Source organism: Pithys albifrons, chromosome 5, assembly GCF_047495875.1.
Source record: "Pithys albifrons albifrons isolate INPA30051 chromosome 5, PitAlb_v1, whole genome shotgun sequence".
Taxonomy (NCBI): domain Eukaryota; kingdom Metazoa; phylum Chordata; class Aves; order Passeriformes; family Thamnophilidae; genus Pithys; species Pithys albifrons.
In genome coordinates this window covers 39438531-39462145 of record NC_092462.1, presented here as the reverse complement: position 1 = coordinate 39462145, position 23615 = coordinate 39438531, and the positions used below count along the sequence as shown (strand labels likewise).

General features: G+C 36.6%; 1 protein-coding gene across 2 annotated transcripts; it reads right to left on the bottom strand.

The window, feature by feature from the left end:
- Nucleotides 1–607: 607 nt before the first annotated feature.
- On the bottom strand, nt 608–21776 carry NEIL3 (nei like DNA glycosylase 3). 2 transcript variants are annotated; one of them, XM_071556281.1, is made up of 10 exons: nt 21671–21776; nt 18371–18486; nt 14677–14811; nt 13314–13527; nt 12823–12897; nt 10183–10349; nt 7025–7194; nt 4258–4660; nt 2237–2411; nt 608–1415 (listed from the first exon to the last, which is right to left on the bottom strand). In XM_071556281.1, exons 1-10 carry the CDS (start codon nt 21761–21763, stop codon nt 1239–1241), a joined length of 1725 nt encoding a protein of 574 aa, XP_071412382.1. In that variant the 5' UTR covers nt 21764–21776; the 3' UTR covers nt 608–1238. The 2 variants fall into 2 exon arrangements, with proteins under 2 accessions (XP_071412382.1, XP_071412383.1); XM_071556282.1 differs by lacking the exon at nt 2237–2411 and having other exon boundaries at nt 1266–1415.
- Nucleotides 21777–23615: the final 1839 nt, after the last annotated feature.

The following is a 23615-nucleotide window of genomic DNA, read 5'->3' as shown; positions in this document are numbered from 1 at the left end:
CACGAAAGAGATACATTATTTGGAAAGAGTCCACTGAGCAACATAATTACAGTTTCTACAAGCTGATTTAAAAAAATTTCCTTCACATAAGGAAAGTTTTGAAAGATTTCAAAGGTACTGAAAAGACAAATAAAAAAGCCTCTGAATTTGTGCTGATTAGGAGAAGAATTAAACAGTTTCAGTTGCACCGTGGAATGGAAGATTTAAATTGGACTGAAGTTCCACAACTTACTCAAGAGAACTGAGTACTCTCACACTGTTAAATAAAAAAGAATAGAAAAAAAAGGGGGGGAAACAATTCTGAAGTGTTGTTTACATCGACTGAAGGACAGGACCATTTACTAGATGCTTTTCAATCTGTTTCATCCAGATCATTTTTGGTGGGAAGCAATACTACTTTCCCCTTACTTTCTTTAAAAATTGATTGTGATTCAATAATCTATGAAGCTATGGCCATACCTCCATTAGTTCCATCTATAGTTACCTATAGTACATGCTCCAAAGATTTGAAGAATTCTGTTTCTCCTTTACTTCACATTTGGTAGCTAGGCATATTTTGTTTACTTTTCCCCTTGGTGAGACAAACAAACATAAACTGAGTTTTTACCACCTCAGAGGTAAGATTTTATTATTCATTCCACATGGATCAGGGGGCAAAAATATTCAGTAGCAATGAGAATAAAGCACTCAGACTTGGATTTAGAATATGTAATTTAGCAAATGGAAGTCATATTCTTCATTATAGGGTAGGTTTTTTGTCTATTTTTTCCAAATCTAAGCAAGGTGAGACAATTAACTATTTTAACATTTGAGCGTACAGTCCATTGCTGTTTCATATTAAGCTCTGAGTAAATAAAGCATGAAGTGGTATTAATAAAGCATATTCTTTTTATTCTCTTTTATTAAATATATGTTTACACTTATGATAAAGTATACCAATTTAGTAGCCCACACTACATGAAAAGAGAAAACAGTTCAATTTTTTTATTAGAAATACAACAGTATGTCACAATATATTGCAAGCTAAGTGTTTATTTCAGAATTGTAGGCGCATACAAGCAGTGTTTAATTTTTATAGTACTATATAAAATTACTCCTTCCACATCTGCCGTTCTTTATGTTAGAGCTATTTTAATAATTACCAGTGAACAGGGGAAAAGTCAAAACAGAACAAACATGATGATGAAAGTTGTATGCACTTAAGACATCCTGAGGAGCAGATAACTGTAACATCAACATCAAGGGAGAATCTGAACACCTGGCCCATTTTTTGCCCATTGGAAGAAGCCACACTGTTTTTCCTTCCCAAGAGGGCACACAAAAAAGTTCTTTCCATTATTGGGACCAATCTTCAACACAGTCTTCATAACACATCGCTTGCCATGGTTACAAAATGGAAAATCCAAGTCAGCCCACTGCCAAAGTAAACAGGTTTTAGGCACACGTGATGGCTATGAACTCCATATTTTAAAACTGATAATAGAAACAGATCTACAGAACATGCCCTAGAAGAAACTCTTCCTAGTAGTTAGAAAGTTTTATCTCTTTTGTGATCACTGATTTTAGATTTTATTTTAACATCAATTGCAATTGCACGCACTTTGAATAGTGTAACTTCAATTGATGACAACACATAGTTTTCTTCAAATTAAGGCATTATAGTCCTTTCTGTCTTGACTTAATCTGTTAACTACCTGATAGTATGTGACTGCCCTGTCACTTACCAGATCAAACTAAGACACATACATTCACAGCAAAGAGCAATGGCCAACTGCAGCTAGGAAGGTCAAGTTAGATGTTAGTGCAGCAGTGGGAGCAGTTGCTCAGGCAGATTATAGAATCTTCACCCTAAGAGGCTTTCAAGATTTTGGCTTAACAGAAACATGGCTGATGATTAAATCTTATTTGCCATAGTCATCCAAGCAAGACACTGATCTGAACAATTTGTACAAGTCCCTTCAAACCAATATTTCTGCTATGTGTGTTTTACATCACACGGAAGCAGATTAATTGCATTTGCACAAGTGGGTGTCTTTTCAACACTAAGAGAAGTAACTAAAACTGTAAGTTTCTAACTACCATTATAGTCTTATTTTTAATTCAGTGTGCGGAAGCATTTAGAATTAATTCAGACTTTAAATGGAAAATATCTGTCCACAATTACAGATCACGAGGGCAAGGTGGATGCAGGAACAAGGGCTTATTTATAAAACAGGCCCTGAAGTGTTATACATACTTGAAAGTAGTCACACCGAGTTTCCCTGGGTAGAGGACAGGAATAAAACTGCCTGCCCTTGTTTTCTCCATCCTTTCTCACAACTCTGAGGCTGCAGAGACGGCTGTGTTTACTGCAGCGAGGATGGCCCACGTTTAATGTTCGAGTATCACCTGTCATATTAGCTTGCGGTGCACTGTAACGACAGATTACAAAATGATTCCTGCATAATGTTAAAGGGATTACCAGCCAAAGAACTCTCTCCTACCATTACAATAGCTCCCTCTGTGCTTTTACACACAATGACAGCCAAAGAGCTTGCTCCTCTAATGCACCCTATTGTGCCTTTAAAGTTGAATGATTGCTAGTAGTGAATAGACAGACTACGTGCTTTTCTTAAGGTGTTATACTAGTTCTCCCCACAACGTTTTAAATTATTCTGAAGTACTCAAATTCATCTGCAAAACAAAATAAATATTACCAGTTATTATACTCCCCACCTCAAATTTTGACATGGTCTAAAAGACTTTTGTGATCTCAGTGGGGAAAAGACCTATACCAAGTCATTATTCCAGGCTGAAGGCATTTTTATGCTTCACAGAAAAGACTCCTACTCTCTTTACTAAAAAATTACAGTAATGCTCCAAATCATGTTTGCACAAGTAGTAGTCCAGCAGAGGGGATCGAACAGAGTTCTCTGAACGGGACAAACTTTCTTTCTTCTTCATGACAGAAATAGTCAGATTATCTGAATGCAACACATAAGACATCATTTAAAAACAGTAACATGAAAAAGATTAATGCTCTGAAATTTATCTTTCCAATATATTTATAGAGCAGAAAAAGAGAGATGGAAGCTTAGTGAAAAAAGATAATTCATTTTGGTCAAGTTATCATCTTAGGAATTTTATGTTCTCTTCTATGACTGGAAGATTGCAGTCCTGCAGACATCAGCAGTTTTCCTCCAATGCGTCATTAAAACACAAGAAGATAAAAATAACCAACAGATTTTTTTGTTGTTTTGGCTGCTTTTCACACGTTTTCTTAAACATTTAAGTGGATGACTTCCTAAAACTACCTGTTATCATGAGCAATACTGTCTCATTTCTTCTTTGCACTCCTTTGTATTCTCAATTATCCTGCCTACATTCTCAGTTCTGTAGCCCTCTACTGAGAGTGCAAGGAGAAATGATACTCATACAGTCTAGCCTGGCTAGTCTGTGAGATCCTGTTTCAAAATCGCTGCTTCAACAATGCAAGAAGTGATTTCTGTATTTCAGAACAGATACATGACCAGGAATTTTGTAGCATATCATCATTATTTCACATTCAGCCTGCATAATTTCCCACTGTGACATGCACCTTACATTCCCATTATTGCTGTGTATGTCTGCCCAACTTTTTCTTGACAACCCTCATAGATTCTCACATTTCTCTTAACTAGGCAATGGATGTGTCTTAACAGGGCTGTGTACACAGAAATTCAGGATGAGTAGAGCATTGAAGTGGTTATATATAGAATTCGCATGGCAGTTGAGTGGAAACAGTGATGGGAATTTCATCAAGGTACCTGTACAGAGCTTGCTATCATAGAAGAATGTTGAAAACTAGTAGTTGACAAATAACTTAGAATATATTCATTCAGCTAGCTTTGTTTTGTAATCTTCATAACGACTTCAAGATCTTTCTAAGCAGATGGCAACTACAGTGCTAAGATCAGAAAACTCCTTAGGTGGAACTGTGCTTGTTGTCCTATTAAAGCTATACTGGACTATTCCACGGGAATAGCTGAACTATGAACAACTGTTTAGCTAACAGCAGTACTGGCCAGATGCCAAAATCAGGACTTTTCCAGTGACAGCCTAGGTCATTCAGTGCTTTTGAAATCTTGTTAAATTATAGTTAGCTTAGAATAAGTTACCTCTGACAGAAATCCTAAGACACTGTCTGAGCCCAACAGCATAGTATTCCATTAATTTTGACATTTTCCTTTAGTTGGTTTATGGAATTATAAAGATTTGTTTTCATTGTGGAATACATACCTGATTGCTGTATTATACTGGTGAATCGAGGGTATATGATCAGTTTTCTGTTTCTTCTGTACGTGTTTGAAAGAGACAGGTTGCTGACAGTAGGACAAAGCCGAAGCAGTTACATGTGCTGAGCAGTCCTTGCCTGTGCTTCCTGCTGACTGGTAGGCATTGCTTTGGATCTGTTTACAATTGTTTTTTGGAGCAACATATTGAGAGTGTCCATGAGACATTTGGGTATCATTTCTTGAAACAGTTTTGTTACCAAGATCTGTTAAGACAAGAGTTGTAGTTCCAAATGCAGTTTTCCTATTGATCTTAATTTCTGTGCTTGGTTTTCTGAAATCATTGCAAGGGTACTTCATTAAGTTTATGTTAAAGGCTGCAGAGTCTTCAACATTCTCCATCTTTGGAACTGAGGAAAAAAAATTATTAATTATAATCTGTCTGCATAGAATTAGACATCTGATCTGTATTCTTAAGTCATCATATGGAGAGTGGAAGACTAAATTGACAATACCATCTTGAAAGATCTCAAAACCTGTCACAGATTAGATAAAGCACCAAATTTCTTACACTAAAAAAGCTCATGCACTTTTAGAATCACATAAAACTTGTTTCAAGGTGACATCACTATTGCTTGAATAGGAGCAATTGTTAACAGTACTCTGTAAATGAAAGGTATGGGATGATTAACCTTACAAAATTGATTTTGGCCAGAACCCAGGAATTAAAACATTTAAATTTTTATTCAACATAATCTTTTATAAACCCCTGCAATAGGAGATCACAGGATATGGTACCTCCAAGCATCAATTATCCATTTTTTAAGTATTACTTTATAACTGACATGAAATGGAATATTCATTTGTTGGGTTTTCTAGTGTTTTCGGGGTTCCTGTCCTTACAAAATATTTTGCACATTCAAACTTATTGATCCCTTACTGTAAGAGGCTTTAATGAAGCAAGCAGTTCAGACATTTGCTTTGTCTGTATTTCCTGACATGAACAACAGTTTCTTCACAGAATCAGAGGCCTGCCTTGTGGGCAATAATCATTCCAAAGGAGTGGATATCATTTATTAATGCCCACTTAATACATAAGAAGTCTGTAGGTAGTCTCCTTCCTGAGAGAGAAAAAATTTACAGCACCCCTATGTGCAATCTTTTGAAGTAGCTGTGAATCTCTTTGTAGGTAGCTGTGAAGCCATAGCGTTCAGGAATAGAGTCCTTCCTTTTCTACTATATCCAGTGTGTGTCTTGCTCCTCTATCTTCCCTCCATACAAAGAGGGAATTAAGCAGAAAAACAATGGGTAGATGTAGAAGGGTACACTCTCTCCAAAGGCATTTCATTCAAACAAAATAAGAATCTCCATAGTTTACTGGGGATATTTCTTGTTTCCAAGTTCCTTCCATTTTGCCACTGCTGCACAGTAAAACATATTGGTTTCAGTGCATTCAGATTTTTTAAGAAAGAATAGTGGCATGGCCTTGTACTTAGCAAAGGAGCAAGGAAATTGTGATGTAATGGTAATTACCTGTTTCTACAGACTTACAGACTTCAGCTGTACGGCCAGTAGCTAGCTTTACATGCCAAGTCCTCAAAAACTGAAACATTTCTGCTGACAGTAGTTAATTTTAGAAACAATAAAAGAAAAACAGTGAATGAAGTGATGAAGTGAGAATACAAGAAATCTTAAGGTTTGGAAAAAAGAGAGTTAAGCAAACCCATGTTTAAAAAATAAATTTCAAATACCACCCGTATGATGCAAAAATGAATGTTTTCTTTTTTTAAAGAATTTTTCTAACAGCATCCTACCAGGTCTAACACATCTTCAAATTCCAGGCCTGTTTTCAGTAATGGCATATAACTAAACAAGTGAAACTTTTAAGTACAGGAGAAGGAACCAGATTTTGTTTCACAGCTTAAAATACAGCATTTGTGCACATGACATTGTATAGCTTAAGGTACACCTGAAGTATGAACTCCAGGGTAAGAGCTGGTAAATCTGATTCAAGGAACATATTAAAATTTTCCGGTTTCTGGTGCTGATTTTGCAGAAGAATTATGGAAGGTTATCCTGTGCTGGCAAAAACTGTCATGTAAGGCACAAAAAGGTGTACTTTCTTTTATTGATTCCTGACCTGAGGAAATGGACTTTAGCTTGTGTGAGATAAGAGTTTCACACACATCCCTCCATTCATAAAAGGATTAAGCAAGGAAGCAATACTTAATATCGATAGCAGCATGAGAAGCTCCAACAAGCGACTAACAGCAGATTTAGGTAAGAAGTTCAGAATAATTTTTACTCTGAACTTGGGGGGGGGGGGGGGAAACTCGCCCCTGAGAAACCTGACATCCTTTTAGAAAAAGTTACCAAAAATATACTGCTTTTGTTCACATGAAAGAGCGATAGTTACTTTTCTGCCCCCTGGTGATTTTTCATTCAGACTTATGCACCAAATTTTGAATGATTTTAAGGAGATTTGAAAGAATGGTGATGTGTTTCACTCCTTTCCCCAATAAAAACAAAGGGTCACTGAAGACACTTATCTATAGAATCCCACCTGCACATAAAATTGGAAGACACTTTTAGGATTTAAGACAAGACAGTTTCCAGCATTGTCTGTGTAAGATTTCCCCCAAATCTGACTTCAAATTAGCTGAAGTTATATAAATCTGATACACAGTATGACAATTCTACAGTTCTCAAAACTTCACCAAAAACCACAGTTCTTCCCCCTTTCTCAGTATAGATGCCAGACGACCCTTCAGTACCTTCAGGTCTTGAAGTCAAACATGCATCACAAATTTCAGCAGAAGGCTTGTTTGTTAGGGTACAGCGCATACAGGTCCACTCCTCTTCAGATTTCTGAGCTACATGTTCATTAGAACATGACCCCCTTCCATATGCCCAGCCAATTAGGCTATTTCTAGCTGGCAGTTTGCTGTTGAACAAAAGAATGATGTTAGTGTTTTCTGACGTTCCTTCTACAAATTGCCTTACAACACTATGTGCAGGGAGGCACAGGGCCAGAGAACAAACGGTACACAGTGTTATGCCTGCCTGTCATAGCTTGGACAGCATGCCATGGTTCAAGTTTGATTTTTGTTTTCTTTAACTCAAGGGCAAATCTTTCCAGATGCTGCAGAAGTAATACAAATAAAAATATTTAAAAAGAAATTGACGGAAAGTTAATTATTAACTGATGTACTCTCCAGCACAACGCCTCAGCCTTCCAAATTCCCTACCGTTTTCAAGTACTGCAGCAAAAATTACTTGGTGAGAAATGGAGACTGTTTCAGGGCTTTTCCCCCACTCCCTCGTACAGAATACTTAGTAAAAAATGCATTACTGGATGAAGAACTGTTTAGAAACTGAACTGTAGAAAGTCACAAAATGTAGCAAACAATTTGTTTATGCTCATTTAAATGCTACACATAAATCCACATTGTTATCATAATAGCAAACAGCACTGAAAGTCTTAAAAGTTAGAAAGTCTCTTGTGTACCACCATTTGCTAGAAAGCCTTTTAACAGGTAGGAACCTATTCAAAATCACGGATCTATGTGACTCATGAGCCAAATATATACTCCAGATACCTCTAAATATTTAGTTTTATTGATTTTCCTGTAAATTATAATACCTTCTATGTTGATACACTGATTTAGAATCAGTTATCCTTTTACAGTCACTGCATGTTACCTGTTATCTTCTCATAGTATCCAAACATTGACAACATGTTAAATGTAACTTGAACTTACCTATTCAGTTAGTTATATATGTAAATTTTTAAGTAATATGTTATCAACCAACTTATGGTTGCTAAGTCGTCAAGCATTTTCCTCCATAGTTTTTGTGCAATTTTTGGAGACTTTTTTTAATCCTACAAATTTAAGCACTTTCATTAAAAATGCAAATGCTGTACTTGGGAACACGTGTGTGACACTCCATTGACCTATCACTTATTCCATAATCATCACTCCCCACAGCAGACTAAATTTCTAAGTTAATGGCAGATCTCCACTACCACCACGTCTTCCAGAACAGGAAAACTACGTAGGATAATGAGAACTGCTGACATACCATAGATTTGTGCTGTCAAGAGGTAGAACACACATTACAGTAGCATTCACCAAAATACTGTGGCTAGATAACAAAATAGCCAATGCTACAATGGGTATTTTCACATTATTAGATCAATTGTTCTACTCAGCTACCAAAAGTCTGAATATACTCATCATCTCATGTTTTGGAGTTTAATTCCATATTCTTCCTCTGGTCTGTCTGTCATGTCATCACCCTCCATCCCCTTCCCATTTTATGAAATATGGGGGAAAAATGTATTTTTAAGATTCAAGATACATTTGGATTTGATGAGGTAAGCTTATAATGAGTATTCATTTTTTTCAGTTGAGTGAAATCATAAGCTACTTGACTTGACCCAACAACCACTGGGTTAAATTCTACAGTTTATGATCTGTAGCAAGTCAGTCCGATCACATGGGGTCTTTCCAGTCTTCAAATGTGAAAAGCTTGGAATAGCAGATAAATCACTTGAGCTACATATACTTTTACATGGTAATAGTTACTGCATAGTTGAAAAAAGACCAGTAGAACACAAAGACCTGATCAGTAGGGTAAGGACAACACAAGAAATGATCTTTTTATTTTATACCTACTATTACCATGATTTTCACTGATATACAGCACTTTTTCATTATTTATTTAAAAATACAACAAACACCACCCAAATCCCTACTTGTTCTAGAACAGAGATATTTTTTCCTTGCATCGTTTTCTAGTAATCTGACCCAATGGAACATTGCTGTCTTTCTACCTTTCTGCAAAATAGTTCTCTTTATTACTTCCCAAAAATACAGCAGATTGGGGTTATCAGTATGTGAAATACTTATCTTCCATGTTGGAATTTTCTATATTTGATCTGCACTCAAAGATGATTTTTAAGCTTTTACCAAAATCCCTTCAGCTATCTGAGTCTTAAAAGAAGCTTGGAGCTAGAAGTGGGATTTATGTGCTCTGTAAATCTTATCTAGCATATATATATATATATATATATACACACACACACACACACACACACACACACACACACACGCATACACACCAATGAAGGCAAAGTTTGCAAAGTGAAGCAGCATCTTAGGTTGAGAGAGCTCAGTGTAAAAAGGCAAAATTCTGAAGCCTCAGATGAAAAAGTTCAAGAATAACTTAGGTATCTAAGTCTGAATAAGATGCTTTTGGAACTTTTACCTTTTGTGATATCAAATGCCTTTTCTGCTTTCCTGAAATAAAAGGAGGAAAGCTTCTGCTAGCACAGTTTATGTGGAACTGAAAATGTCTCTGTGGCACACCTGTAGCAAAAGCTTTTTAAAACCAATAAGGAGGAAGAAAAGTCCTAAGCCCTTACAATATTTGCTGAAGTTTTAGTAATCCTCAGTATAACTCTAAAGCCAGAACAAAATTTCACAGATGCACAGCTCTGAAGGGGCTATCCTGTGAAAAGAGAGAGACAAATTCCTATGTTATGCTATTCAACTCAGTTGTGTGTAGACATCCAAGCCCATTATATTGATAACACCATGAAGGAGCAACTTTTCCAGTGAATTAATTTCAGTGAATAATTCTGAGTACTCTAAATTGTTTTATAATTCCTACATTTGATTAGATTAATCGGTACTTCATGACAGATGGGGTCTTTCAAAGAAATAGTATCCAAGAATCAAAGCTTCCAATAATTTTTAAATACTAAGAGCCAAAATGTTTTTATTTTGCAAGGTGTCCTGTCCTCATCTGGCATAGAGTTAATTTAGTTATAAAATGCACACAGATCCACTCTATTTGAAAACAGATGTCCTCTTACTGTTAATAGCACTTTGAGGTGCTTAGAAGTGTCACAAAGTTACCATCATACCTAAGATTGACAAGCTGGGGATCCACCTTTTGGCATTGAGAGCAGAAGTAAGTCATCCGGTTATTCTCTCCTAAACGACACACAGTGATGTTCCCTTTGCACTGACCACAGGCTGGGCGCTTGTATACTTTGTAGTGCTTGTAGAGTGGGGACCCAGTTTTGCGGCACTAAAACAGAACACATATAAATCTAAGTTAGAGACTCAGTATAAATTTTATGCGAGTCTGAAGCTAAAAATAAAAAAAAAAACCCTCCATAAAATGACAACTCAATGACTAAAGATATTCAATGCACACCCATCTGTAGTTATCATTTTATGTTAAAAAAAATAAAAATTGACAAATCAGGTATAACAGTGTCTGTAATTCTCCACATAATGGAATAAAAGATAGAAGAAAAAAACATACTAGCATGGTGCAAGCAAAAACATTATAGGAGCTCCCTGACTTCAGCTGGATCAGCTAGTTCTGATTCAGCATCAGTTGTCTTTGGCCTGGCATCTGCAGGAGTGTTCTTGAAGAGCTGAGTACGTCCAATCAATACAGCAAAGAAAACAAACCAAACCACAAAACTTTCCCTCGCCCCCCAAAAGAACAAAAAACACACCACCAAGCCAGCTCAGACCTGATGCTACAATCTGGGTTAATCAGCCTTCCCAAAACATAAAGAACTGTGCAATGCAGAAGTATCCCAAGGATTCTGTAGATGTCCGGTAGTGTCCAGTAAAGTTGCTCAGCTTCATCTTGGCCCTGGCCATGACAGACAATTTGATTCGTGAAAAGCCACTTGGCACTATCGAAAGCTCCCTAGAGCCTGGCAGAAAGTCTTATTAAATTAAGCACAGTACAAGCACAAGGGCACAGTGGGCTAAAGAGTCCCCAGACAGCTGACAGGCAGGCACATTTCATGAGACAATTCACAAGGAGTAGGCACAGACTTACCAAAGCTAAAAATGGTAAAAAAAAACCAAGAAGATCCAAGCAGAGATGCAGCCAACTCTGGAAAGCCACACGAGTTTCTGCACCGCCATCACAATTTCTCAGGCTCAGTTCTAATGATACCACAGCTAACCCAGCAGTACCAGCTCAGCTCTGGCAAGGTTAGCTCCTTAATATATGAAGACTCTCAGAGTTCTCTCAAAGTACAGGTGTCTCTGAGCACAGCGTACTTGTTTCTGCTCTGTGTTCTCTTATTCACCAGCCTTGCTGAATGAGAATGCTTGTGCTGGTACAAACTAGTAATTCAATCGGAAGGAATTAATAATATATATTGTTATAAATATTCACAAGCAGTTTGCTTTCTCCTCAAGATTTACATTCAGTTTCTTATGAGTAGTTTTTTCCCAGCCAGTTATGTAAAACCCAAACTAAAGCTTTTTACACCAACAAGATTCTTCATCTTTGCATCGGTAGTGGCACAGTATGATTGCTACAATCAATCTGTAACAGTCTATGAAAACTTAAGTACTATCCCTCATACTAACATATTTTCATTATGTATTTTAAGGAGACTTGGAGGGAGAGCCTAGGTCTCTCTTAAAAGTGCTTGACTGGTGAACTCTTGTTAAGTGTTGATTGTAAAAGTTTTGAAAATAGCTAAACAGAGCAACAGAAAAGTTTAGCGTGTTTATTATGAGTCTAAAAGCCTGACACACATTTACATTTCCTAGTATTATAGCTGTTGCAGAACTATATGCTATCTCTTTACTGGTAGACTTCAATGTGAAGTTTGAAGAAAAGATTTCTCCAGCCAACAAACTAAAGTATTCTTCAGTACGTTGGGGGAAAGCGAACATTTAAGTAGACTATTAAATAAATTACATTTTTCACCTTTATGATTGAAAGATGGTATTAGAAACATAGGTGCCCTCCTCCTAACCAACCAAAAAAAAAGAAGTTCTAGCAACACTAGCTCCTTGACTTTCACGAACTCCAAGAGAAACAGACAAGAATTTCACCACTACTGTTCATTTCTTTGCATGCAGCTTAAAGAAATATAATAGAGAAGGATTAGGTCAAGAGCTCTATTTTCTATTGTGGAAACTTGAAGAGCAACCAGGAATTATAGACTTGACAGGGGAAGAAATGAAATCCCACTGAAGTTGTGACAGTAGGGAGAAAGTATAACTTATTTCACTCTAGCAACTAAAACCATTGTTTCAGTCAGAAGGAAAAAAAACTGTTAAAAGTTACAATCTATTTAGTCAAATAAATACACTTGCTATTTCAAGTTGAATAAAGCAAGCCACAAGAATTACCTACATACTTCCCTACAGCAATTTCTAGTTCCCAGTTTTGAGTGTCCTTTATATTATCTCAAATGTAATGTTTGTGTTCAACATACATCAGTTCTGACATGTTCAGAGTGACATTACAACATATGCACAGAAAAACTCAACTGGCCCTCAGGGAGCATTTGTAAAACTCTTCTGGGTCAACCTGTGCATATTTTTACAATCCTGACTCCCCCACTTTTCCATAATCTTACAATTCATAATTAATAAAAAGCACACAAACCAACATTCTTATTCATGGAAACACTTGTCCTGTGGCATCTTTTTACTGTTTTCACTGGATGATCACATCTAGCTAATGTGCTAGAGTCACATTTTGGACGTTTCTCAAAAACATGTGCCAATACCTTATAAAAAAGCAGGGTAAAATCACGTGTCATTTTCACCAAGAGATGTATATGCTCATCTGTCAGTTGGCAAACCTGTAAAAAAGAGAACTTTTAGAATATTAAAATGCTAGGGGACAACAGAAAGAGACCTATTAATGCAGGTGCACTTTGAACAGTGATACAGAATTGCATTGCTTCATGTTACGATAATTCTGACTTCATGGTATGTGTATCATCTCAGTAAAAACAGTACATTTTCACATTCCATACTACACAAACTCATTGCTTCCACACCAAAAAATGTGTTTTTCCTGATGTAAGCAAAAGACTTGGTAAAAATTTCAGTTCCCCTATATTGACCAAAGAGTTCATGATCACATGAATCACGTAAAGTTAATGGCTATTACTTTCCTCATAATTTCCTTTTGATTTATGGTAAGACTTACTATCACAGGCTCTTTTTTAATACGTAAGTGTCATTAAAAACCATCTTGAGATATTTCATTCACCTTAACAGCTGGATGAAGACCACTATCAAACAGTGCTTCATTTTTTATGATATTTCCCACTCCAGGTAACACTGCTTGATCCAGTAACACATCACACAACATGCGAGTTTTGTGCTGCTTAATCTCATTTTCTGCTCTTAAAAAGCTAAACTTTGGAGAACAGACATCCAAACTTTCCATCATTCTCACTTTCTGCTCACTCTCAGCTGCATTTCTGGAAGAGAAAAATACATTAAGATTTATTTTTATTTTAAAAATATTACAGCATGGTTTTTAAAAAAAGCATTAAATTATTATAGTACATTACATGCAGATAATAGAGACCATAAAAATGCCAGTGATAGGAAGAATCATAGAAATTACATCAATCATCCCTCCCAAAATGGGTCAATGATACAAGTGTGGAACCTGCATCTGGTCTAATGTAAAAGAAATTATCTCATTTTGTTCCTATTAAAGAAGAATTGCTAGCTCCTTGCTTTAAAAATAGTTCCAAGATGGAAAATCCACGTATTTGGACCATCAAATATAACTAACCGGTGACATGGTCCAATAGTCAAAACACAGTAATATATTTGTGTATATATATACCAATATGGTATATGGTATATAAAAATATACTACAATAATGATAAACTACTACATATATAATATATATACACACTAGTAATTTTTTACTATATCTATATTTTTAAGATATATTTTTATTTTATTAAGTTAAATGTAATCCTTTGAAAATAATACAGAACAAGAAGTCTCAGGTTTACATAAGCTTTTATGTTTTGTAATTTTAAGTATGTATATATACGTTATTTGTATTTACATGTTCCTTTTCTCTCAAGAGCCTCAAAAACTTTAAAATCAAGCTTGCAATAATTTTTATTAGTAGTGTGAAGTACAATGCTGATGGACATAAACATCCACTTAATGTAAATCAGAACAATTACACTAATTTGATTGCAAAAAAACCCCAAAAATACAAAGCCAGCCTCAACAGAGTATAAAAATTCAAAGCCAGTAATCATGAGAGATTGTTACTCTTGTTAAAGAAGTGAGACTTGTGTGGAAAATAAAGGGGCAATGGGGTTCAGCATTCAGATCTAAGGACTGAATTAAAATCTAACTTTCATTCTCAGTCTTGACAGCATCTAAGGAGACTATGGTACAGAAAGGCTTTAACTGTAGGCAAGCTCTGATAAAAAGTAACAAGACTAAATTACCACACCAAAAAATATTATATTTAGAAAATTTTGTCTTTATAGCATCTAAGCACTTAACAATTATATGTGACTACTCATTATGTTCTTAAAAGAATGTTATAAAAAGAAATCAAACTGTTCAATTTGATTAGTTTCTGCTTTACCTATATTCTACTGTCACATCAAAAAAACAAACAGTATCCTCTGTAAGCTGTATCTCCAAAACTGGTAGTGCTCCATTTCTGCCTTTGCTTCCATCAGGATTAATGCACATGGAACCGTTCATACCAAAGTGAATCCTTGGAGAGAAAGAGAGTTTTTATGGATATTTTAAGTTAACAGTGTTTCCAACCATAACACCAGTCTATTTCTTCAATTTATGGACCTTACCTAAGCAAGTCAGTATGCATGTACATTAATTCTAGTCATTACCAGTAACACAGCAACAAAATATTTACTTACATAGTGCTCAATTGCCAGAGAGGAAAGACCCTCCCCAAGTTAAAACCACTCCAAAACACTACAGTTTTTTAGTAGTCTTCGTAATTCATTATACAGAAATCAGACTTGATCATCAAGTAACACACTTTTCTAGTGTATTGCACTTATAATTTTTTTCGCTTGACATCCTGGTCTTGCAACATAAGTTCTTAAACCTTCAGGGAGGCGGAAAGAAATGAGGACACTTTACCAGACAATTCTCTGTTAAATCAGGTAGAATTCATCTGGTATGAAAGGAAAGATTTAGTCCCCATATTGCCAACTCTGTTAATCACATGGCAACTACACACAATAATGCCATAAACAAAGTAATTAATATTTGCCATTTGTTGTCTTCTGCTTTCCTTAGCTCACAACCAATGCAAAGACTGCAGGTCACTTAAAATGTAATAAAAGAAATAAACTGCAAAATGAACAGATGGCAAAGTAGAGAATGGACTCTTTCAAGCATTCATTTTACAGACCACTAATGCTTTAAGAGGTCTTGTATTTTATATTGTATTCTATCAGGAGCTAGTATGCTTGAACAAAGGACCAGTTTGACTATTATCTCATACATTTTATTCATTACAAATTCACCTGTTATATCCAAGTCCTAAAAGGCACAAAATATAGGGAGTATCCTACTACTATACATTATATATCAGAAAAGGTGGATTATTTTGTTACGAAAAGATTTAAAAGATTACATAAACGACTGAAGAAATGCAGCATTGGGTATGTATTTCCTTTAAACTCCTTTTTCTTACATTTTGGGAAGGACAGGCATTTTAAGTATTTACATATGGGTTAAAACAACATGTGATCAAGCATAGTCTTAAAGGTAATTCTCTAAGTAACTTTCCCATAGCATTTATTTTTTTCAATTTTTAAAAATCTGTGTCTTTCCAAAATACCCTTCTTATAAGTCAGTTCAGGTGATACAGTTCTTTCAGGTACTTTTATTTTCAATCACCATTTTCAATTCTCAAGCACCATGAACAGTACTGCAAAGGCTTAACTAGCCAAACTTATTTTTAAACCTAGCCAAATTTCTTTTTAAACCAAACTCTCGAACCTTGCTACCAAATGGTAACACACTACATGCTTCCAGAAAGTTATTTTTAAAGATACAACATTCAGATTAATACCTGATGGTTTCATTTACCCAGCTCCAGGAATACTGTTTAAAAAGAGCATTAAAAATCACAACTATTAGCTATCTCACTTGTCAGTTCATGACTAGAAAAAATAATTTGAGCCATTACTACACATTTACATAAGTGTTTCATTACCCTTGATATCCTGAAACAGGGCAAACCAGAAACTTCTTTTTAATTACAAATAGAAAGGCCATGCTAATACATAGGCTGTTATTCAATGACAGTTAGTAGTGAGGAGATGATGATTTTTGGTTGTTTTAAAACAAAAAAGGTGAAGCTTCATAATTATTTAGTACTACATAATATTGCAAGGATATGCTTATATTTAAAACATTTTTCTCCATAAAAATAAGAGTCTACTGGCAGCACAGACACACTACTACATGGAGATGCAAGAAGCAGGGCCAATTCACATTATCAGGTTCCAAGGGCTAAGATGTAATTTCCAGTCAAGACAGTGGATGTCTTTCCTTAAATGATATGGAGCCAATAATTGCTTGTTTCCTAAGAATAATTTAGTCCATTATTGGTTATGTAAAAATACATGTGCATTATCAATTTTCAGAAACTTTTTTAAACCATTCATCAATCCAAGTTACATTAACAGCAGACTATAGAAACCAAGCTCAGAACAAGCTCTCTCCCATAGTATGTCCATGGCAAAACACAAAGTCCACGTAAGTCTCTCCTTCACAACTTGTAAGTATCAAAAATTTTGTTTTCAATTTTCATTGATTATTTAAGTGACGTTTAAGGCAAAAAAATTGTAAAGAAATCCTCACATTTCTAAAAAACCCACTTGACTTTCTTCAGTGACTTTAAGAACCCTGTTTAAATGGACATCAAAAAGTAGAAGTACTGATTTCCTCAGAAAGTGTCCATGCTTATCTGTACCTCTAAAAAACAAATGCTTCTACTGCCATGCTTCTGCCATGGACTGCAAATATACTGAACTGAACTTCAGTTTCTACTTGCTGTCCACAACGTGGAAACACTTCAGAAGTATCTTCCTCGTCTGCAAGTCAGGTAAGCCATAGTCAAAGTGTATAAAACAATTTCATGGCCAGGTTATCTTCCCCCACCCGGAAGTCACTCCACACCCAAGAAAATCCAGGAGCTTAAAATGAGTTCATTATCCTTCATGGGTAGGATGTATCTGACTCACATTATTCCAGCATGACTACCAGCTTTTTTTCAGGTAACTAGCAGAATAGAGAAGCTAGTTTTGTTAGGAAACTATGTACAGATATAGAATCTGTATATCAGTAACATTCACCATAACAAGAAAGTCCTATATTTAAGAATACATATGTTTATATATAGAATTAAGAGTCAACTGCTCTAAGATGCATTTTCTGAAGCCATCTTCTACCTCCCTTTAACATCTTTTAAACCAACAAGATGCATTTTTTAAACAAGACAATTAAGATCCTCAATATCAGACAATAAGTAATTTCTTCCTCTTCTGTAGAGACCTTTCTCATACATAACCTCTACAAGGTTTCCCATCAGCAACATGGCTAAAGAGACTTCTTTAAATACAGTTTCTAGAAGTACAACAACTGATGAATTCATGAAACTGCAAAGGATGAACAATGATTTTGCAATTTTACCATTTGTCTTTAGTTTCACCCAAAAGTGTTACATTCACAATACTGAGGCCACGTGCCAAATTTCAAACCATAGTTCCAAACTTGGGAGTTGTTAATATTTATTACAGAAAGAGGGACAGCATAAATGTAAAAATACAGAATATTTTAAGTCTGGCTATTTTTTTCACAAGTTTATTAGTAAAGCATTTGAATCACTAAAACTTAAACACACAATGTGACTCTAAAGTTCCTGATGAAAATTAGAAGAAAATGCAGGAACAGTTTGCAGTGGAAGACATTAATAGTAAGTTCTACACTGTAACTGCAACTGCATATACTGTAACTGTTTTGTCCCTCGGAAATGCAAATTTCTGTTCGAAACAAAGCATATTAAAGAATAACTATCCTTTTCAGATACTTTTACATGGAGTCTTAGGCTAAGAAAAAAGCAGTAAATTATTGGAAAATGTGACTATATCCAGGATTTCCAGCATTGCAAAGAGGCTGATGAGAAGTTTCTCCGTAACACTTTCAAATCTTTGAAACCAACATTAGCAAAAACAAGACAGCCCACCAAATGCAACCAGTCTGAATGCATAAGAAGCCTTTTTCTCACCTCTTACCTTAAAGCTTTGTGATCAAAATACATGAAAAGTTCCTTTCCCAATGTTTCCACACCCCTGTAAACAAGTCCAACAAGGAAATCATGACCAGAGATTCTCTCCTCACTTGCAGCAGCCTGAAAAATGAGTACACATGCACACACAAAGATTAAAGAGAATTTATAGTACTTCTATTCCAGCATCTGTACACATTCAGCAAGCAGCTGTGTGAACTAATTTTCCAACTTGGACAACATTAATTATTTTCTCCTTAAGCAATTCTACCAAAAACAATGGGACTATTAACCCAGGAAGCAGTCACTACTGCTAATGCTATCATAACTTAGCTCCAATTTTTTCCTAATTGAAACAATACATCTTTTAAATCAGGGTATTTTATGTCTTTTCCTTCAAGTCATGAATTTACAATAGAGTTTCAGGCTGATGTAAACGAAACAGGTATAGTTTGAATATTAAAAACACATCCAAGTGTCAATTCTGCAATTTGCAGCTCTACATCCTTCTCTAAATGCTAATAATATGCTTTCAGTGTTTCACATGGCCCACTGTGTATTACAGAAAACCCTCCACTGAGGCCACAGAGATACTTCTCTCCTCCTACTAGTTTAAAGCCTAATCCCAGAAGCAAGTGAACAGCAAGGGGACACTACTAGAGGACAAGGTAATTGTGAGATTGAAGCAATAATATTTTCTTGCTTAGCACATGAAAATCCACTGAAATTATAAAGGATCTCTACTGATTATCTAGACCAAACACTTGGTCCAAGCAGAATGTATCAGGTCAGGGAGCTCAGGACCTTTTCCAGCCGACTTCAGAGCAGCTCTAGTCTTTGGGCCCTTGTTGCATGACTTGACTATTTTTATGATGGAAAATATTTCCTAATACCTAATGTGAATTTCTCCTGTTGTTGCCTGGATCTGCTGCCTCTTACCCTACTGCACATCTCTAACCAGAGTCTAGCTCTGTCTCCTCTATGTCATTATAGGTAGCCAAACAGAGGAATAAAACACCAGTTCTATCAGCTTCAACTTGTGCACCATGTGCTTCAGCCTGCTAATCATACCAGGGGACTCACTCAAATATGTTATTTTCTTTTTCCTGCTGAAGAGTCAAAACCAGATGTAGCCTCTGATCAGAGGTAAGAATCACTGTCCTCAACCTGCTGTCTGTGCTGTAATCAGCACAGCCCAGAATGGGATTGTCCCTCTTCCTTGGAAGAGTATGATAGTGACTTGGACTCAGCTGTTGCAGAAGCCTACGTCCTTTTTTGATGAAGAGCCATATTCCATCTGACCAGCAGCCCGAACTGTGCCATTGCAGGACACTATTCTGTTCTGAGTGCAAGCCTGCAAGACCTGCAAATGCTGAACTTGAGTTTCTACCAACCCATTTTTCTCAGCCTGTAAAGGTCCCCATGACTAGTACCTCAAGGTCCATTGAGCCACTGTTGAAACTGGCAAGCAGTAGATTCATTGTCATTAGAGCCCGACCTGCAAGGCAGGTGTACATACCAGTGCTTCAATCACAGCACTCAATTTCAATGCAACATGTATGAAAGTGACTCTGGCAAACCAGCAAGGCTTTAACTAGTTAATGACATTTCAGAGCTGCTCTGTAAAATCTCCCACTGTATTGTTCCCCTGAAATGATATACATTTAGAGGGTTTTATGGTTATTGTTCTGTCAAGGGGGAAAATAAAAATATTTTCTGCATAGCATCACTTACTTTGTTTAGTATCAAAATATGAAGAAAGTAAAATTCTGCTCCCATGTAAACAGTTCAGGCTTTCCAATAAAAGTATAAAGTCAGTTGCTGTTGCAACAAAGTTTATTTTAATTTTAAACCACTCAGGTTTGTTTAAAGTAAACCAGAGTAAGAAGTGTCAGAGATGGAAAGCTAACCTATCTTTTCAAATATTTAAATTCATACCACTTTGGTACCAGGCAAACCCTTACAGTCATTGTATTAGGAACTACTAAACTGTGTAGTCTGCCCTAAGGTGACTTTTACTGTACAAAGTTATGAATGTAAGTTTATTTGAGGCCATGAGATTTCTTTTTGAAACCTTAGGAGCATAACTCCATATGTCAAAAAGCCTAGTCCTGAAAGATATAAACATATAAAGACTAATCTTAGACATACCTTAGACGGACATATCTTGAATCACATTTTTCCCTAAACAGTAGTTTAATTGAAGTACGATCTTATTGTGTCTTAATCACAAATTCCTTATATACACTGAAGGTGGGGCAAAAGTCCCCAACTTTCTGCCTGGAGCCATCCAGTATACTTACTTGGGCCACAAGCAACATAAAATTTCTCACAGATGAGCAAAACCAGACATGAAAAAAAGATACCCTAGCTCTTTGTAATCAAAATCAGAGGCGGGTACTACCTAAGACCTGCTTACTGACACCCTGACATCTCAATTTACTAGGTCTCACAAGTCCCTGCAGTTTTATATCAGTGAATTATTTTATGCTGTCAACAAAAGGATAAAAACTAAAAGTACATACTGTGCACACTGAAAGCAGATGTCACAATCTTTAAATACCTGGTTTAATTAGAATTACTTTAAAGTAAAATAATTGTAGAAGTGAAAGCTCCCTTTCTGCAGGTCAACATGGTGCTAGTAACACCAAGGCTGTGGGTTTGATCCTTGTATGGGCCATTCACTTAAGACCTGGACTCGATGACCCTTGTGGGTCCCTTCCAACTCAGAATATTCTGTGAAATCTGTGAAACATGTACTTTTCTCCATCGTGTTTCATTGAGACTAGAATGACAGAACTCTTAGGGCTGGTGGGATCTCAAAAATCACGCAGTACATGCAAAGACTTACGAGATTATGAAAAAGTAAGATTAGAAATAACTCTCCTTGTATTTTAGGTTTCCTGAAGCAAAATGATATTTTGATATTATCTTAAGTGAGCAAGAATGATTCTAAAAGTTTACCCTCTTTATTTCCTAAAGTTCCTGTTTCTATAGCTTCGGCATCGCATCACACATCCGACCTGCTAAGGCCTATGTTGAGGGCAAGAAAATTTTATAATTCAAAGGACGAACAAAGACAGCAATTCAGGGATGACACCCCGCACCCTGCACACACGACGGCAGCCGCGCTGCGCCGCGCCCTCGCTCCCGACGGCTCCCGCCCGCTTCCAGTGGCTCCTCTCTTCTCCCCTATCCCTGGGCGCTCAGCACCGCGGGCACCACGAGCTCAGGCGCCGTGAGCCCCTTCCCTAGGGGGGTGCCCCGGCCCGGCCCGGCCCCGGCCCCGGCCCCGGCCCGCACTCACGGCGCCGCCCCGCGCTGCCCGCACGGGCTGTCCCCGCCGCAGCCGCGCCCGCAGGCGCTCCCCGCATAGCGCACAGCCCGGGCCCTCCACCATGGCGGCACAGCCCGCTCCCCGGGGCGGAGCTGCCGCGCTCACAACACACCCATCCGGTTTGTTTCCTTGAGAGCGGTGAGCTTGTAATGCCCTCGGGCACCTTCTTAGCTGCCGCAGTCTTCCTGGTATTGCATAAAACGCTCTCGCAAGCGCATCTTTTTTAAAGACTTACTTGATTAGAAGTTAGTTTCAGCCTTTAAAAAGTCGGTATTTAATAGGTTTTGCAGCCAGTCCAGCTTTACACAAGGAAAATGCTCCTTTCCCCGATTCATTTGGAGCAAGAACAGACATCATTCTCAACGAGCTTTAAGAAATTTGAACGAACTTGGAAGGTGGAACATTAGGCACTGATGCCTCTTAGGGAACACTCGCTGGTGAACTCTCGTAATGCTATTTCATATAAATGATCCATATCCAGTCTTCTGTCTGGGTTCAATCTGTGTTTATTTCTAAAGGTACACACACACACACACACACACACATATGTATGTGTATATATATACATATACACACACACACACACACACATATATATATATATATATGTACACACACACACACACATATATATATATATATAAGTGGCTAAATCAGGCTAAATTATATTTGCTGGAATAAAAATTCATGTGTTCTACTAAAATTAGAGTATGCTGCCCTTGCTGCGAATGCCTTTTTTCTTTTTCTCAGTGATGTTTTTGCTGTGTTCATTCAAAATTAAAACAATAAGACAGTTGTTATTCAGAAAATTAAGCTTACCAGTGAGAAATCACCAATGTTCAAAAATGGTATGCAAAACTCCAACTGGTTTTTCTGCTGCCCTTGAGTCCTGCCTTACAGTGTTCTTCTAAGCAGTTAGAAATCGGTACTTAACTCTGATTTCTATATTCATGTCTAAGCACCTTAAAAATAGAAACAATAATTCCTGTTATTTGGCTATCAAATATGTTTTTCATAGTAAGGGTATTTCTAACTGGTTATTTTTCAGTAGATGGTTTGTGCAATGTGTTACAGCAGATTCGGTTTTCAATTCCACATCTCATTCTCCAGATGCACCAGAAACTCCAATAGTAACTATCAATTAGGTTCTCTAACAATTTTTCCACTCCAGTAAAGGAATTTTAATCAGAAATTCTACAGTAACTCACCTTTTGCATGCACTTTTATTCCACTAAAAGTTGAATTTCCGGTACATATAAACTGTTGTTGCTGATCTTCATATTAAAGTGTTTGGTGGTGGTTGATACACATTTGGGAGTTTATTTGCTTTTATATAAGCATTTAAGGATATATTGGCAACAAGGGGAGAGAGGTAATAGCACTCTGAGAGATAGCAATCTCATAGTTCTGATCTGAAATACCCAAAGCTGAACTCTAAATCAGAATAGTTTTTTAGGTAAAAAGTACCTAAAAGACAACAGCTGACTGAAGTACAGTTGTTGGGCAAAATTATTGCTGATACAGTTTTTAATGATGTAGTAGTGCAGCCTAGAGATAAATATGTAACTGTGTTTTACAGCATTCCAAGTAGAATAGTCTTAGCTGGTTTTGTGACTGTATTGCCTTGAGTCAGGAAATCTCAGTTGCTGCCATTCAGTTTCAACACTGCAGTTCCCAGGCTGCAAGGAAAGATATTTTGGAAGCTGCAGGTTTTAAAAGGTGGTGGATATATTGCTGACAAAACAAAAGCTTTCATTGAATTTATTTGGGGGTTCTTTATTAGAATTTAACATTTTTTGACAGCTAATTCTATCAATAATTATACACACCTTATTTTTATTTTGAAAAATGCCATATCCCAGAGGTAATAAATAAGAAAATTTCAAGCACAAACAAGCAAATAATCTCACTCTAG